Here is a 19,355-nt window from a genome sequence, read left to right on the forward strand (position 1 = left end):
ATTTAATTTTGAAAGAATTACAACAGGGATTCCTTTGTCGTCGTCCAGAATTATATCGGGGAAAGCTATTTCCTGTTCGGCTGTGAAGTTGACGTCAATGATCGGTTCCTCTTCAACGGACTTGTCAAACTTCGTGTCAAACTTCAACGCGTCAAACGAGAAAGATTTAGTCTCGCTGACGATGTAATTGATCAACGTTGCAATAGATTTCTCAACTTCAACCGTCATCTTACGGACGTCAATAAAGAGACTCCTATACCAATCGGTACGAACAAATTCAAGTAGAAATAAACTTTTGTCCTTTGTTTCTAGGTTAACTTGGTTATGTTTTACGTTCGATTCCGATGTCAACTCCTCAAATAATCGAGCTCGTAGCTTCTTCAGTTTGTCGATCTCGTGCAAAGCACTGGCATCTCGTTTGGATTTAGTGAGGAACTTCAATTTAATGTACGATTTTAAATTATCTTTTCGGAATCAAAGTTTTTAATATTTATTTTGTCGTAGTCAAACTCAACGGAAATGTCAGTGCTATCATAAAGTTCGTTATTACAATAAACCATACAACGGCTTTTAAAGAAAGACGATGCTACGGAAAGGTCGATTTGCTCCCGATCTTCATTAAACGCATGGAACACGACAGTTTCGTAATGCATATTCTGGTTAGAACCGATACACTTTCGTGAACTATTATCGTCAATCAAACCATCCGTGATGATGTACAGCAACCTGATTTTGTTATTTTCATTACAGATGTCATAGTTTTCTTTTAGCCAGTCAATAATCGTTTTCGGACATGTACCTTCATAACCACCTATGAGTTGGAGATATGTTGTTCTAGTTATATCTTCGTCAATTTCGTCGCACCGGTCACCCCAGTGTAAGTAAATAACTTTGGATTCTGTCGATTGTTTCTCAGCATTCAATAGTTCTTGCTTAATTTTTTCTACATCATTCTTGAATTGTTCAATAGTGTTCACACCGTTATTGTGGTAATACTTGTTGTCGATAGTTGAAAACGAATTATCTTTGGCGTAGATATAGAAGTCGACCATTTTCGCGATGTAAGAACTTATCCGTCTTCAAAGTCAGTCAAATCCTTCTGTTGAAGACTGATTGGCACCGATTCTGCGTTATTTGTGCGTATTTGTATATTGTGCGAGATGCTCAATTTATATTTGTCAATGACTTTCTATTACCAAACTGCAACGCCTAAGCAGGTTCCTAGAACAATAGCAGGGGTTAGAATCGTGGTAAAAAAATTACAAAAATCTAAAAATAACAAGAAGGTCAAAGTTTCATTACTCTTGAGGATCATCTACATCATAATAGTGGCATCATTTCTGATGCAATTACGATTATTGTTAGATCCTTTGCTGGTAACTTATTATTAATAAAAACCAAGAATAATTGAATACAACATGTCTATAGTATATACTGGTTACTAATTTTGAAATCTGTGACGATTTAAAATTGAACTTTGTATACGTTTCCTTATAAGTATTGTTCATGCATTTATCTAGTTTAGCTAGCAATTTTATTAACCGCCGATTACAAAATTAGTTGCCAGTATATACCTACATTATTTTTTTTTCTTTTCAGTGGTTTCTAAAAGGTTATTTTGTATTAGTAATAACAAATAGAATATCTCAGTGGCGTAGTTATATTGTGCCTGCGGCTAAACTTTGAACTCTGAGGTGTTATACCTCTGAAAAGAGAATAAGGCGTGATATTATATGTGTAAGTATATTAATATTAAATAAGAAATGAGCCTAACAAAACCCAATAAAAACACCACTGCAAAAGTGACGGTAAAGCAAAATTCGTAATTTCGTTGATCACATACTTATTCCAGTTATTTGTTTAAAAACCCAATTACTGAACCTCATTTGCGATGCGTCCATATAAGTCGATCCCTACCGAGTCCCCTTTCGCAAAATAATAATTAAAAAAAACAATAATATAACTAGAATAATAATAGTACTTATCCAAACAAAGAATCTAATATTTATTAATTTAACACTGCAACGATATCGGTTGTTTATATCAATTAACTCGCGCGCAGTGCTCGCGCCGCCTGGTGTTTCAAGTAGGGTTGCTAGATCCAGGCTGATCATTTCCTGGACATTTCTGGGGCCACGAACGGAATCAGAGTTTTGGTCTTTGGTCCGAGACTAAACTAAGTAGGAATTACCTAGAACTATTGGTTGATGAAAAAAAAAATACTTTTTTTTGAAAAATCTTTTTCACTTCACCCGCACTCCGCGCTCCGCTCGCCTCTGGCTAATCGGCGAGCGACGCGAAGCGAGCCGCTCACCTAACGCAGTGCGAGCCAGGGTCGTAGCTAGACTTGAATTTAAAGTAGGGCAGCTGTTATTACAAGCAGGGCGGAAATAAAAATGTTACTGAATCTGATCTGCTCAATCGATTTTTGATTTCCTTGACTCGTGAAAGTGAGCAAAAAAAAAAAAGTTTACTACTTAGGTAATTGTTAAGGTAATATACAGATTGTTACAAAATTCCCATAAATCTCGAAAGAGAATTATTTCACCCATCAATACGAATAACTCTTACTATGGGATAAAAAACCCGCTGCTCCATATATTTTCATTGAATAGTAATGTACAATTTTGTTAATTATTAAGGTAGGCCATTAGTATTTAAAGGTAGGGCATTGCCCCACAATGCCCCCCCCCCTAGCTACGGCCCTGGTGCGAGCACGCTGTTTGGTTTGACTTTTGCAGCCGTAGTATCGTAACTTTGTGAAAAAAACTAGTATTTTTTCATTCCGGGACAGCAAAATTAAATTACTAGACACGGGACGACACGCAAAATTCCGGGACAATCCCGGAAATCCCGGCCATCTGGCAACCCTAGTTTCAAGTGATTAGTGAACCTGCTGGCCGCTTACGCATAGCTTCCCTCGCGATATTGTTGTCCCTTTCACACGCAGAGCGACGTCTGTCTAAACTTTTGCAAGTGATGTAAAAATACATGCATGCATGCGTGCATGTATATTTGTTTTTGTTGAAACCTATGCGCAAAATATGTGATTATTGTAAATACAAAAATTAGACAACAGTTCTATGTTAGAAGGAAATTAAGTACTTAAGTATGATATTTTACTGATTTTAAAGTGGAACGTGGATACCAAGTACTTAAATCTTAACGAATATAATAACGTTTGTTGATTAAATTGATATGTAATCTAAGTTATTTTTGTACACAATAAACTGCTATTCTCTTTGATGAATTAGGTAAGTAAGTATTTGTTATCGAAAATAATTTACATTTACAAAGTTATGTTTTGAGCATAAACTAATGTAGGTATCCTTAGTCCGTGATTATAATTTCAAAAAGTACTTTCTTACATTATTCTGGTTTCAAATTAATAAGTAAGTATACTTATTATTTTGTCGTTAAGTAATTTGGTTTCGATAGGTATGTATGTGTTATTCTTCCATTCTATGAACGTTTGAAGTCGTATTACCTATGCGTTATAGGTAATTATATTAAATGTGGTTGATTTCAGAGTTAAGACTAATCTTCTTGTTATAGGTTAGTATTTTGTTTTCTGTTAAACTAATCTATTATACTGTGATCACTGTGATATGTTAACTTTGCCAAAAATTTGTTGCGTCGGGTTCCTTTTTGAAAAATTTCACCCTTCGCCACTGGTACAAACATCAGCTTACAATTTTATTATATTATTTAATAATGTAAAAATATGAAATATGCGTAGTATTTTTAACTAGAAAATTATCCTTTGAACATGTATTATATTTATAAAAATCATGATGCCTTACCTACTAATCTTTATCAATCCAACTATAAAGATATAAAAAAACACTTTTGTCACTTTCCAAAATAAAATCGATTATCCACTGTGAGCAGGAAACTTGTTTGTACAATGGTCGATAACTCACTGACTGAACCGAGTGATTCCAATCGGAAGATGCCTACGCTATCCAGATAGGCGTACGCAATGATTCATACACATTGCACATTTTTTATTAATATGGTGTAATCGAATATTCTTTGCACCATGTTGCATTATCGGTCGGGTCTCACAGACTTAGTGGCTCTGGTCCACACTGGATGATGAAATCCTTGACCTAATATAAACTACTCTTAAAGACAGAACAGCGAGTGAAAGACAGCTTTATATTCTTATATCCTGTATTTATAATTTATTTTCTTATGACAGTGGTTCATAGCCTTTCGGCAAAATGAAGTAAAGGCGGCCCGCACTTTTCTTAATGTTACTTAATAACGAGTACCATTTTTATCTTCGTGGGAAGTGCATTGGCATTACTGCCCAGCCCCAAAGGGAGTGGGGGGGGGGGGGGGGGGGGTTGCAGAGCGGTTATGTTGGGGTCAGTGGTCTTACGACCCGACGTTGAACCGTCTGAAGAAATGGAAAACGTCAGACAAACGTCAACGAGTCTTTGAGACCCCTGACCGACCGCCCATCTGTGACCATCCGATGGCTTCTATTGTGGAAATATCGGCAGGGAGCCGTCCACCGTTAGTGTTTGTGGTGACCTTCGGGATGGGTGGCAGCGTGGAAGGTAGGCCCCGCGCTGTCGTTGACGCTGACAGCATCCTTTGGTGTGCGGGAGCTTCTGAGCCCCGCTCCATAGGAGACGGGCGGCACCAGGCCTCGTAAAGTGTACCGCTAAGATGTTTTTTTTGTAAAAAGTTATTGTGTACCGTGTTTTATTTTGCGACACCAGCGTCATACACATCGTTAATCCTTCGACCTGTTACTGCAGCACTGGTGCCACGGTGGAACTCATACTCGTAAATATAGCGATATTTCATGTTTTCCATTGCGCGATATGAAAAACGCCATAGGAAAAACTAATCAGGAAAAAAACAATTAATAAGTGACTGTGCATTTATAAATTTGAATTTAGAATTCTTAAACTGATCTTGTAGTCCATTGAAAAGTTACATTTGGGGTTGCGTTTTTTAGAGGACGCAATTTTATTTTTTTGAAGTGTAGGGGGGTCAGTCTAAAGCTAAAACCAAGTTTGTGGGGTCGTCACCCTTGTCCCACGGCCGCCATCTTGAAAATAGGGGTTGAAATGGTTTTTACGATGTATCTCTTAAACTATTTATCTGACAAAAAAAATATATAAACATTTTTTGTTGCAAATTAAATTCTCTACAACTTTGGTCTAGTAACTTTTTGTCGTAGAACTATAAATAAAAAAGTTATAAGCGAAAATTTTAAGAAATTCAATGTTAAGCAATGTCCATTGCAACGTCATCAGAACGTGTGTTTATAAGGTTCAAAATACTTTTTGTACTCTCATTAATACCCAAATACCCAAAGGACCATTAGGGAACAAAAGAACATCTGCCTGCTATTATTATTATTATTTCTAACCTCTCCTATTGTAAGAATAGCTGATAATATTGTGTTGAAGTTGTCGTTCAACTTATATCTTTTAGTTGTGCTGTGCTTCAAAAGACTTTAAAAAAAAAATGGTTTAAAAGACTTTCAAAGTCAAAATGCTAATAAAAAAAAAATAGTTTTCACTAAAGTTAAAATCGTGTCTAAAATCATTCGAAATCGTCTTCACAATTAAAAACAGAATAAAATACATCCGCACGTACAGAAATATGTAGCATATGGTTTTAGCTTTAGACTGACCCCCCCTACACTTCAAAAAAATAAAATTGCGTCCTCTAAGAAACGCAAGGTAAGGCCTAAAAAATGTAACATTTCAATGGACTATTGTAACTGTAAAGTAAAGTACGACAAAACACCTATTTCATATGTAAGGACCTAATAAAAGAATTATTCAACATATTATGTGATTTAAAGACTCCAATTGAGAGAAATCATCTGTTCGTCGAAAAATAATTATGTTTATTCAGCGATAATTAAAAGATCACTTTTGTCCGTCCGTGTGTCTGTCTGTATATCAAGACTCTTTTTCCCAAAAGAGAGCTATGCATTGAAATACACAATACTCGGTACTATCTATGGTATCTATTAGCTGTGAAAAAAATTAACTTAAGTAGATGGGATCAAAAGTTGTGACCGTTTACGTCGCATATTTTCACACAATATTCATAAACACACGAACAAATACGTTCTATACGCTCTCAGAGGTATTTATCTTACTTTCCTGTACTCAAGAAAATGTAATCGTATGTTGCCAGGCTGATCCTTCTCATACAAATATTGCTATACTTAAAAGAAGATACCAAAATCCGTCATTGTAATATATTTAGTTGGTGCCAAATAAATAGCAAAGCGGCGATAGCCTAGTTGGTTGTGGAACGTACTGCCGAAACGAATGTCCGCAGGTTCGAAACCCAAGGGCACACATTACTAACTTTTCTAAAATTATGTGTGTATTCTTTCTGAATTATCGCTTGCTTTAACGGTGAACGAAAACATCGCGAGGAAACCTGCATACCTAAGAAGTTCTCTATAGGAATTTCGAGAGTATGTGAAGTCTATCAATCCGCACTAGACTAGCGTGGTGGACTAAAACCGAATCCCTCTCAGTAGTAAAGGAGGCTCGTGCCCAACAGTGGGACAGTATATACAGGGCTGATATTATACTGTATAAATAAATAGTCATTTATTTTGTGAGATATTTTATTAAAATAAAAAATTACATAATATCTTAATTATTAATTACATATTATAAATGCTGTATCGTAATAGCTTTAGACAATATTATATTATAAAGGATGCTCCTTGTACAATCTTAGATACCTTTATTCCATAGTAATGAAATGAAATAAACTTTTATTTTCTAGAATGAGGTAACAACATTTGCGTATAGTACGTAGTACATATATCGATGGGTTACAATAAATAGGCAGTACAAGTAAAATCAGGATCTCACACTCTGTCATTAATGACATGCAATATTTTAGACTAAAGATATTCTTAAAAATTCTAAATAATATTACAAGATAATAAACTTAATGGCTATGCCAAAATGAGATTTTTTTAAAACAATAATTCACTGAATTCGTATAATGTAGAATACAATATAAAAGCTGAATTTTCTTTAATTTCTTTTAATTGTCTTTTCAATATTATGTATTATGGCTAAACATGTAATAATCTAATATCTATGTACAGTTTTACATGTTATTTTGTTTTAAGTACTACTCTTAATTTGTTATACAGGATGTCATTATATATATACCTAGTAATGACACTATATATAATATTATAAACTATAAGATTAATTACTCATGCACACATTTGTAAAAACTGCTGTGTTTGGCAGACTAGTGGGCGTAAACAGCCAAGCGTTTGATGTACTATACAATAAAAAAATCTTATTGCACACACATTAAAAAATTAGTATAAAAAGGACACTAACCAAATATTATTCTTAATGAATGTAATGTATGCTTTAATAACGAAATGAAGCTATGTATGTGTTGCACTTTCTATGTTGTAGTAGTAACTGAAATTGAGATAATTTTTGTTCGCAGCAATAAGCTATCGCATGGACTTTCTTGCTTTCATTTATTCTGCATTTTCTTTTCAAATTAACTTTTGACTCCTCGGTGGAAATAAATTTGTTAATTTCATCTTCACTACCAAATTTTATTCTTTCTTCGGCTTTGATACGTTCAATTCGCCTAACGTACCTTTTGCACACCATAATAAACGTACTAACATCTACTTTTGTCACTATCATCTGATATTTGGTATACACATCTAAAATGCTGTTGTAAACATTGGACGGGAAAATAGTTACTAAATCATTGTTATATTTCTTTCTTTTAGAAATATAATCGATATACTCAGACAAGGCGGGATATTTCTCCAAATCTATCACGCACCTAATAAACAGCTTGTATAGAGATAGAATTCTATCAAACTCGAGCGTGTCGGCTGACTCGTAGTTTACCTTTAATTTTTTCTTTTATCATCGTCGTTGCTGATAACTACTTTCTTAGTAATATTGACCAATTCTGTGTAAAATGACTTATTTTGGTCGATAGTAAAGAAAGGACGGAATGTCTTATCGCAAATTTCATGGGTGCTTTTGCCGGCTGCAGAAGTTTCCAAGTTACCTACGAAATGCATCAGATGCACATAGTCATTCAAATGAACCGTTTCTTCAACTACATCGTCGCGCAAAATTTCTTTGTGGTTCAATTTAAGATAATTCAGCTTGTAGAGATTAAACGGCTTTTCAATTTCACTGACGAGAAAACCATCCGCAGTCTTAAAGATCCTTTCCAACAAATAGTAAACTTTCTCCCTACGTTTCTGTATTCTCTTCAAAATCATCACATGGCTGATTAGTTCTTTACGTCTTTCAATAGATTTTAAATCTAGATTATAGTTAAAGTACTCCAAGATTTCAAGCATACAATGGGCTACGCCATAGAACATCCTTAAACGTTCTTGGTTGAAATTTTGTGCATCATCTTTGAAAATACAAGAAGACAGTTCAACGCAGTACCACAACGCAGTTAGCAGCGATGTGTTAATTTGAGGATCTAATGGCAAAGATGACAGCCCAATTTTGCAGACTGTTAGACTTATTCGTCGCATAGCATACTTTTGGAACTGTGCGACAACATTTTTATCCATCCATTCTTTGTTATCACAGTTCTTCCACAGCACGTAGTAGAACAACCCAACATTGAAGTTAATCTTTTTGGAATCGAAGTACGTCGCCGACAGAATGTAGTCGTTGTATCTATCGAATTCATCTGTGTCTATCAGCACAAGGCCGCCATGAAAGGGTCTTCGTGTTCGCGGTTCAGTGTTAATATTGTTTTCCAAAAAATGTTTGTAAACATTCAAAGTGTAAAAGTAGCCAATTGACTCACTGATGTCTTTATCGTTCATCAAAAATAACGGACACTCCATCATTGATTTGAATTTATTAAAACTGGCAGGCATGACTTCACCCGAGGAACTGTTTTCGTGGAAAATAATCTTGTCCAGCAAACTCAATTTTGTCAAAATTACAACAGGGATTCCTTTGTCGTCGTCCAGAATTATATCGGGGAAAGCTATTTCTTGTTCGGCTGGGAAGTTGACGTCAAGGATCGGTTCCTCTTCAACGGACTTGTTAAACTTCGTGTCAAACTTCAACGCGTCAAACGAGAAAGATTTAGTCTCGCTGACGATGTAATTGATCAACGTTGCAATAGATTTCTCAACTTCAACCGTCATCTCACGGACGTCAATAAAGAGACTCCTATACCAATCGGTACGAACAAATTCAAGTAGAAATAAACTTTTGTCCTTTGTTTCTAGGTTAACTTGGTTATGTTTTACGTTCGATTCCGATGTCAACTCCTCAAATAATCGAGCTCGTAGCTTCTTCAGTTTGTCGATCTCGTGCAAAGCACTGGCATCTCGTTTGGATTTAGTGAGAAACTTCAATTTAATGTACGATTTTAAATTATCTTTTTCGGAATCAAAGTTTTTAATATTTATTTTGTCGTAGTCAAACTCAACGGAAATGTCAGTGCTATCATAAAGTTCGTAATTACAGTAAACCATACAACGGCTTTTAAAGAAAGACGATGCTACGGAAAGATCGATTTGATCCCGATCTTCATTAAACGCATGGAACACGACAGTTTCGTAATGCATATTCTGGTTAGAACCGATACACTCTCTTGAACTATTATCGTCAATCAAACCATCCGTGATGATGTACAGCAACCTGATTTTGTTATTTTCATTACAGATGTCATAGTTTTCTTTTAACCAGTCAACAATGGTTTTCGGATATGTACCTTGATAATCGCCCATGTGTTTGAGGTATGTTATTCTAGTTATATCTTCGTCAATTTCGTCGCACCGGTCACCCCAGTGCAAGTAAATAACTTTGGATTCTGTCGATGGTTTTTCAGCATTCAATAGTTCTTGCTTAATTTTTTCTACATCATTCTTGAATTGTTCAATAGTTTTCACACCGTTGTTGTGGTAATACTTGTTGTCGATAGTTGAACCCGAATTATCTTTTGCGTAGATATAGAAGTCGACCATTTTCGCGATGTAAAAACTTATCCGTCTTCAAAGTCAAGCAAATCCTTCTGTTGAAGACTGATTGGCACCAATTCTGCGTTATTTGTGCGTATTTGTATATTGTGCGGGATACTCAATTTATATTTGTCAATGACTTTCTATTACCAAACTGCAACGCCTAAGCAGGTTCCTAGAACAATAGCAGGGGTTAGAATCGTGGTAAAAAAATTACAAAAATCTAAAAATAACAAGAAGGTCAAAGTTTCATTACTCTTGAGGATCATCTACATCACAATAGTGGCAGCATTTCTGATGCAATTACGATTATTGTTAGATCCTTTGCTGGTAACTTATTATTAATAAAAACCAATAATAATTTAATACAACAGGTATATACTTAGTGTATATACTGGTTACTAATTTTGAAATCTGTGACGATTTAAAATTGAACTTTGTATACGTTTCCTTATAAATATTGTTCATGCATTTATTTAGTTTAGCTAGCAATTTTATTAACCGCCGATTACAAAATTAGTTGCCAGTATATACCTACCTTAAATATTTTTTTCCTTTCAGTGGTTTCTAAAAGGTGGTTTAATTTTTGTTAAAGAGGTTTATTTTTTATTTATTTTGTTTAAGTAATAACAAATAGTATATGTCAGTGGCTTAGTTAAGTATATTGTGTATGCGGCTAAACTATCAACGGTGTTATACCTCTGAAAAGGGAATAAAGCGTGATATTATATGTGTATATTAATATTAAATAAGAAATGAGCCTATCAAAACCCAATACAAAAATACCACTATAAAAGTGACGGTAAAGCAAAATTCCACCTAATTAAAGCAAAATTGAACCTCATTTGCGAGGCGTCCATATAAACCGATTCCTACCGGGTCCCCTTTCGCAAAACAATAATAAAAATAAACAAATAATGTAATTAGAATAATAATAGTATTTATATCCAAACAAATAATCTAATATTTATTTATTTAACACTGCACTGATATCGGTTGTTTAATTTTATATCAATTAACTCGCGCGCAGTGCTCGCCTGATGTTTCAAGTGATTAGTGAAACTGCTGGCCGCTTACGCATAGCTTCTCTCGCGATATTGTTGTTCCTTTCACACGTAGAGCGACGTCTGTCTAAACTTTTGCAAGTGATGTAAAAATACATGCATGCATGCGTGCATGTATATTTGTTTTTGTTGAAACTTTTCATGTAGTACCTATGCGCAAAATATGTGATTATTGTAAATTCACAAATTAGACAACAGTTCTATGTTAGAAGGAAATTAAGTAAGTATGATATTTTACTGACTTTAAAGTGGAACGTGGATATAAAGTACTAAAATCTTAACGAATATAATAACTTTTGTTGATTATATTGATATGTAATCTAATTAATTTTTGTACACAATAAACTGCTATTCTCTTTGACGAATTAGGTAAGTATTTGTTAGCGAAAATTACATTTAAAAAGTATGTTTTGAGCATAAACTTATGTAGGTATCCTTAGTCCGTGATTATAATTTCAACAAGTATGTACCTTCTTACATTATTCTGGTTTCAAATTAATAAGTATATTTACTTATTATTTTGTGTTTAAGTAAATTGTTTTTGATAGATATGTGTTATTCTTCCATTCTATGAACGTTTGAAGTCGCATTACCTATGCATAATAGCAGGGCCGGATCTACCTAAGGGCTGCTTGGGCTGCAGCCCAGGGCCTCGAAGTTACAAGGGGCCCCCAGACCCCGCTTAAAAACAATAGGCGTTAATTTGAATTTAAAAAATGGTTGTCTGTAAAGTCAGTTTACGGACGATATTTTTACGTAATAATGTCATAAAAAAACATTGATGAAAAATTGCATTCTTCTATGAATTGAGTTAAGAGGGTAAATACGGGTAAAAGAATGTTTTGATGCTGATTTTCATTATTTTTTTAAGGTATAAAAAATGAATATTATTTATTGAAACTATTAAGTTATTTTATACATATATTCATGAGTTTTTTTCATATTTTACAAAAATATAACTTAGAAAGTAGCGGAGATATCAGCTGATACACATCGTAGGTTGTCATCCGACTTAGCAGTTGGTGTACACGATGGAAGCCACAATTTTTATTCGAAATCAATGGCACAGAAAAATTTCTTTCTTTTATATGTGTGTCTTCTATATAAACCTCAATTTGAAAAAAAATAAATAAAAATTTGCATTTTTCAGAGGACTATTAAAATAAGTCATGTTTTTTTTTACCATTTTTTCATATATTATTTACTATAAAAAAGGAGTTAAAATAAAAATATCGCTTATGATTGAGGTTCATATTCAGCACAATTGTGTAAGGAAATTATATCAATCTGCAAAGTCGCGCCAAGAACTTCCTTATAAGTAGATCAGTATTCATCATGACAAAAATTGATTCTATGATCTTTTTAATCAATGATTAATCGTTGATAACTCATAAATTGTTAGAGATACGAACAAAATAGTCATGAGCAATTTTATAGAAAATTGTATTTCCTATAAAAAAACTCTCACACAATTTTTGAATCAGATCAATAGTTTTCGATTTATATCAAAATTACACATTTTTTCGATTAATTGCCAATAACTCACAAACTATGAGAGATGTGAAAAAAATCTTAGGATCAATTATATAGAGAATTACATTTTCTACAAAAAAAAAATCTTTTTTATTTTTTTAATAAATTCAAAATGGCCGACTAAAATTATTTTATTGTTTCTCTCTCACTCAAAGGTTGTCTAGAAGAGATTGCTACCACAGCAATAAGGTCGCCTTTTGTACAACTAATACTTGCGTAGATTTAAGTAATATTTATGTTTTTTTGTGCAATAAAGAATATATAATAATAATATATTATTCTAGAAACAGTTTTTTGACATGGCTATTAGTTGAGTACTTAGATAGGCCCATAAGTAGTTTCAGCCCAGGGCCCCACAAATTTTAGATCCGCCCCTGCATAATAGGTAAGTATATCAGGGATTTTATGGAGCTCCGTAACCGTAACCGAAACTATCGGATATCCGATAAAAAATAAAAATATATCCGTAACCTTAACTGTATACGTTAAAAAAGTTTCGGATAAGTTACGGATAATATGTTTCGACAGGTTTTTATTTCACCGCTCACACGCCATTTTGCATATATGTGCGTCCAAAGTATATATTTTAATTTGGACATTTTTTGATCAAGTTGAAGGCAATTTTGCAAAATGTAAACAGTGTGATAAAAACTTTTCACGGAGAGGAGGTGGCACTACTTCACTGAAACTTAATCTCAAATTAAAACACAGAGGTTTTCCGAACACCCATGTCCCCCAATTAGTTTATTGATAACTAATAATCAACGATGACGACGAACGATAGTTAGTAATGGTCGCCCTGTTGTATTGCATAATATTTTTATGTTACTTTAATTTAATATCTGTAACCGAAACTATCCGAAACTAGCGGATAATCCGAAATAATTATATATCCGTAACCGTATCCGAAACCGATATAATTTTATACCTATATCCATATCCGTAATTTCATATCCATAACATCCCTGAAGTATATTAATGATGGTTGATTTCAGAGTTAAGGCTAATCTGCTTGTTGTAGGTAAGTAAGTATTTTGTTTTCTATTAAACTAACCATTATACCGTGATCACTGTGATGTGTTAACTTTGCCAAAAATTTGTTGCTTCGGGTTCCTTTTTGAAAAATTGCATCCTTCGCCACTGGTACAGACATCGGCTTGTTACAATTTTATTATATTATTTAATAATGTAACAATATTAAATATGCTTAGTATTTTTTAAAAGGAAAATTATCTATTCAACAAGTACATTTATAAAAATCATGACGCCTTACCGACTAATCTTTATCAATCCAACTATAAAGATATAAAAAAACACTTTTGACACTTTTCAAAATAGAAATCGATTATCCACCGTGAGCAGGAAACTTGTTTGTACAATGGTCGATAACTTACTGACTGAACCGAGTGATTCCAATAGGGAGATGCCTACGCTACCCAGATAGGCGTACGCAATGATTCATACACATTGCATATTTTTTAATAATATGGTGTAATCGAATATCCTTTGCACCATGTTACATTATCAGTCGGGTCTCACAGACTTAGTGGCTCTGGTCCACTCCGGATGACGAAATCCTAGACCTAATATAGGCTACACTTAAGGATGGAACAGCGAGTGAAAGACGGCTTTATATTCTTATATCCTGTTTTTATAATTTATTTTCTTATGGCAGTGGTTCATAACCTTTCAGTACGTAAGGGCCACATAGCGGCAAAATGAAGTAAAGGCGGGCCGCATTTTTCTTAATGTTAATAACGAGTACCTTTTTTGCCTTCGCAAGAATGCATTGGCATTACTGCCCAGCCCCAGTGGGGGGGTCCTGAGCGGTTATGTTAGGGTCAGTGGTCATACGACCCGACGTTGAACCGCCTGAAGAAATGGAAAACGACAGACAAACATTAACGAGTCCTTGAGACCCCGAGCCTGACCGCCCGTCTGTGACCTTCCGATGGCTTCTATTGTGGAAATATCGGCAGGGAGCCGTCCACCGTTAGTGTTTGTGGTGACCTTCGGGATGGACGGCAGCGTGGAAGGTAGGCCCCGCGCCGTCGTTAACGCTGACAGCATCCTTCTGTGTGTGAGGGCTTCTGAGCCCCGCCTAATAGGAGACGGGCGGCACCAGGCGTAGTAAAAAACGTACCGTGTTTTCTTTTGCGACACCAGCGCCATACACATCGTTAATTCTTCGACCTGTTACTGCAGCACTGATGCCACGGTGGAACTCATACTCGTAAATACAGCAATAGTTCATGTTTTTCATTTCGCGATAAGAAAGACGTCATAGGAAAAACTAACCAGGAAAAAAACAATTAATAAGTGACTGTTTTCGAAACACCAATGTACCGGTTAAAAGCATTTATAAATTTGAATTTAGAATTCTTAAACTGATCTTGTAACTGGTCAGGGGCATGATTCTCTACGACAATGTCGAACTTGTAACACGGCGTGTTTCGTTAACTTCGTGTTAGGACTGTGTAAGAGTATTCTGGATGCTAATTTGACATTTCATGAACACGATGAGGTGTGACACATCCGCCTTACGGGCATGTTACGAATTGTCAAAATAACGTGCGGCAATCCAGCGCGTCTATGCACGTTTAGACAAATTAATTATTTAGATACAACGACTGTATAATTTCTATTGACGATAGTATCCTCTTTACATCGTGAAAACTCAAATATAATATTCTACCTTATCAGAAACAAAACAAACATAAATCCTAAATGATCGAATTAATATTCAAACCTATGTTTTTGTATCTTGATAGTCAAATTTGTGTTATGGGCTCAGCGGTGAAAAATAAGCTACTTTACTACTGGCAACCCGACTTTTGACAACAATTGAGGTCAATCAAGTTTATTTTTATTACTTCGATGTAATATTTCTATTAGTAAATAGATAGGCAAACAAATATAAAACACTAATGAAGGTATCTTTTTAAACAATGTTTTCTTAATTATGTACATTACAATTAATACTATGTAGTTTCTTTGTGGTGAAAGTTTTGTACCTATAAAGTTTGATAACAATAAAGATTATTGAAGAAATTTTTACTAGTTATACATTATTGTTGTTATAAGTAATTGGTAGACGTCTTAATCAAGGGCTTAGCCAGCTTTAAATTAAATATCAAAATCTTCAAAATGTGAATATCGATCCAGGGAAACAAAGCAAAAATTTAATGTAGGTAATCCCAATCATTTTAAACAATTACATACAAAAGTATGTAATCATGTTGAATCTAAAATTGTTTGTACAAACACTTCCTTTTTTATTTTAGGAGACCAAAGGCATCTTACATTGAATACTAATGTTAACAAAACTCATAATATCAAATGTAGTAATAAAATTATTTACTTTTACAGGATAGTGAATGTAATGCAAGATATTCCAAATAAATAATAGTAAAATATACTCAGTTTTAACAACAAATTATCTTTGTTTTATTTTTTATTTGTTGTTCAGTCTTAGATAACATAAATAAAATTTCTATACATGAGTTTGAATGTTTGTTAATTAATCAGTTTCACCTTAATAACTAAATGAATGTGTATGAAATATGGTACTCAGACAGTGAGCTGTGGATTGAATAGAGTACTTTTTATTCCAAAAAGATTAATGCCGGTTGAGCGGCTAATAGAAGTTACTAGGTAATATAGCTATAAATTTTTAAAAATAACGTTTAATAGGCAATATACACTTATTTTAATTATTGGTGGTAAGTCTGTTATATGTGAATGTCTGTCTTGATAGTTATAAGGTGTCTACGGCAATGTCTGTTTCTATAGCCAAGTTAAACTGTGTCCATGCACTGATGTGTACCAGTTTAGAGGAAATTGTAACTAGCGTAATTACTTTATAAGACCTAAAATCTTTGTCTCATTCTGAAAACCTACTGTGGAACGTCACATAGTGCTTTGCAATTCAAAGTTCCGGATGGCATTGTAACTGTTTATGGGCGGTCGTATCGCTTATCATCAGATAAACGGCATCCTCGTCACATTATTTAACTAAATAAAAAAAAATTGAGTTAATGCCTTAACGATTTTGCAACAAATTTTATGATGGAAGGTCCGTAGAATTCCTCTTAATATATGTTGTTAGCGCCAATTTAGCACAAACTGCATTAGCACAACAGCATTTACTATTACTCATATAACAGCATTCGTGTAAAATCTTCAGTAGCATTAAATTCAATTCAATTTTTAAAATGTGGCTTTAGTAAACAAATCAAGTAAATAAGTCTATGACATTGACATTTGACAATCATTTTGAAGTTATATTTTTTCGTTTGAAAACAATCACAGTCTACAGAAATTTCTTTAAATTATTTTTATATTCCTTTCATGTTTCTTACATTTAAGTTTATACAAAAATGGGATTAAATAAAGTTTGGCAGTGATTTATTCGAGTTACATCATTTAATATCACGAATAAAAACAAAAAAAAAGCCTTTTCAAAAACCGATACTTGCCGATTCGAGGGGATGAAAGATTTCTGAACGCATTAACACATCGTAATATAAAAATATTAAGCATAGACAACCTATCGTACGGCATACACAATACCTATTTTTCAATTACACATCGTGGCGCGTGTATGAAACGCGTTTGTGTTTAGAGCTTGTTTTGACAACACGCGTTTACGGTGTGTTATCGCGAGTAGCATAGGGAATCAACCTACAGTACGACAAAGCGCCTTTTTTAACCGACTTCAAAATAAGGAGGAGGTTATCAATTCGATGTGATTCTTTTTTTTTTGTGTGTTATATGGAAAATTCGGAAAATGGATTTGGAAAATTCTTTTTTTATTCGAAAGAATTTCTCTCCAGATTGGTCTCATAAAAATGTTTTCAACATTGCTTCAGTACTTTGGTTTTAAAACTAAAAAAACTAGAATAATTATGTCGTCCAAGAAAACGAAATCGCGAATTTAGCTTTCCTATGACGTATTTAGTTATGTTTTTGCATTGAGTTTGGTTGACTGTACTTCTCACATACTTATACATATAGCATAACATCTTTTCCCCGTGTCAGGGGTGGGCAGAGGCGTAACATTTCAGCGCGATAGTCGTACTGTATGTGAAACATATCAGTTGAGTTTTTGGGTTGGGTTTAGTTGACTCTACTTCTTACATGCATACATATATGTATATAGCATCACACCTTAGGCGATAGCCTAGTAGTAGCGGCGATAGCCTAGTTGGGTGTGGAACGGTCTGCCAAGACGAATGTCCGCAGGTTCAAATCCCAAGGGCACACACCTCTGACTTTTCTAAAAAATCATGTGTGTATTCTTTGTGAATTTATCGTTCGCTTTAACGGTGAAGGAAAACATCGTGAGGAAACCTGCACATCCGAGATGTTCTCTATAGGATTTTCTAAGGTGTGTGAAGTCTACCAATCCGCACTAGACCAGCGTGGTGGACTAAGGCCTGGCCTAATCCCTCTCAGTAATAGAGGAGGCCCGTGCTCAGCAGTGGGCAAGTATATAATACAGGGCTGATATTATTATTATTATTATATCACACCTTTTCCCCTTTTTAGAGGTAGGCAGAGATGTAACAACACAACGCGATAGTTGTACTGTGAGCCAAATATATCAGTTGTGTTTTTGCGTTAGGTTTGCTTAAATCTACTTCTTACATACATATATAGCATCACACCTTTTACCCTTTTTAAGGATAGGCAGAGGTGTAACATTTCAGCGCGATAGTCGTACTGCGTGCGAAACACATTAGCTGTGTTTTGCGTTGGGTTTAGTTGACTCTACTTCTTACATACATACATATATAGCATCATACCTTTTCCCCTTTTCAGGGGTAGGCAGAGGTGTTACATCACAAAGCGATAGTTGTACAGTGAGCCAAATATATCAGTTGTGTTTTTGCGTTAGGTTTGCTTGAATCTACTTCGTACATACATATATTTAGCATCACACCTTTTCCCCTTTTCAGTGGTATTCAGAGGTATAACTCCTCAGCGCGATAGTCGTATCGTGAGCGAAACACAACTACGCCATCGAGACGGTTTATATTTTACTAACACAAAAAAGCAAAAAATAATAATAATTTTAACTAAAAATTAAACCGCCTTCAAAAACCACTCAAAACCAAAAAATAATTTCACATAACAGGTATATATTGGATACCAATTTTGGAGTCGGTGCCTAATTAAAATTGCTAGTTAAGCTAGATAAATACATTTACGAATAACAATGTGCTGCTAGCGTAAAAAGTCAGCAAGTCAGATCGTCACCGGAGATGAACACACCACCGCAGCACAGTAAATGGAAGCTATTAAGGGTATATTTAAATTTGTGAACTGTACACTACCCAAATTCTTTCCCTGTTACATATAACTGGTCAAATGTTGGTGTATTACACTCCCTGCCCCGAAAAAAGAGGAAATAAATAGATGAAACACCAAACATGTGCTTGGTATTACACCTTTCACTGTGTATGTTTGTTAGTAGTAAATGCATACCTACTCCTTTTAATTGATTTGAAAGAATTTTAGCTCATAGATGGACTATGCAACAAATATAGCTTAACTAGCAATTTTAATTAGGCACCGACTCCAAAATTGGTATCCAATATATACCTATTATGTGAAATTATTTTTTGGTTTTGAGTGGTTTTTGAAGGCGGTTTAATTTTTTGTTAAAATTATTTTTTCATATGTAAGGACCTAATAAAATAATTATTCAACATATTATGTGGTTTTAGAGACTCCAAACGAGAGAAATTATCTGT

At 34.4% G+C, this 19,355-nt stretch overlaps 1 protein-coding gene and 1 long non-coding RNA gene across 3 annotated transcripts in view; both read right to left on the bottom strand.

Annotated features, from left to right (window-relative positions):
* Positions 1 to 1,034: 1,034 nt before the first annotated feature.
* On the bottom strand, positions 1,035 to 3,956 carry LOC119189821. Its single transcript, XR_005112631.1, has 2 exons — positions 3,804 to 3,956; positions 1,035 to 1,221 (listed from the first exon to the last, which is right to left on the bottom strand). It is a non-coding gene; the product is annotated as an uncharacterized LOC119189821 (long non-coding RNA).
* A 2,654-nt stretch (positions 3,957 to 6,610) lies between these two features.
* Positions 6,611 to 19,355, bottom strand: part of LOC115440338 — a 32,247-nt gene continuing 19,502 nt past the window's right edge. Inside the window, exons 1-2 of one of the 2 annotated variants that reach the window (XM_037440468.1) lie at positions 13,871 to 14,017; positions 6,611 to 10,175 (exon numbers count right to left, since the gene is read on the bottom strand). In XM_037440468.1, the coding sequence (XP_037296365.1) occupies positions 7,901 to 10,006 (2,106 nt within the window). In that variant the 5' untranslated portion in view covers positions 10,007 to 10,175; positions 13,871 to 14,017 and the 3' untranslated portion in view covers positions 6,611 to 7,900. Of the gene's footprint in view, positions 10,176 to 13,870; positions 14,018 to 19,355 lie in introns of those variants that run through there. The other variant, XM_037440469.1, reaches the window with a different exon arrangement.

This window comes from Manduca sexta, chromosome 19 (genome assembly GCF_014839805.1).
Source record: "Manduca sexta isolate Smith_Timp_Sample1 chromosome 19, JHU_Msex_v1.0, whole genome shotgun sequence".
NCBI lineage: Eukaryota > Metazoa > Arthropoda > Insecta > Lepidoptera > Sphingidae > Manduca > Manduca sexta.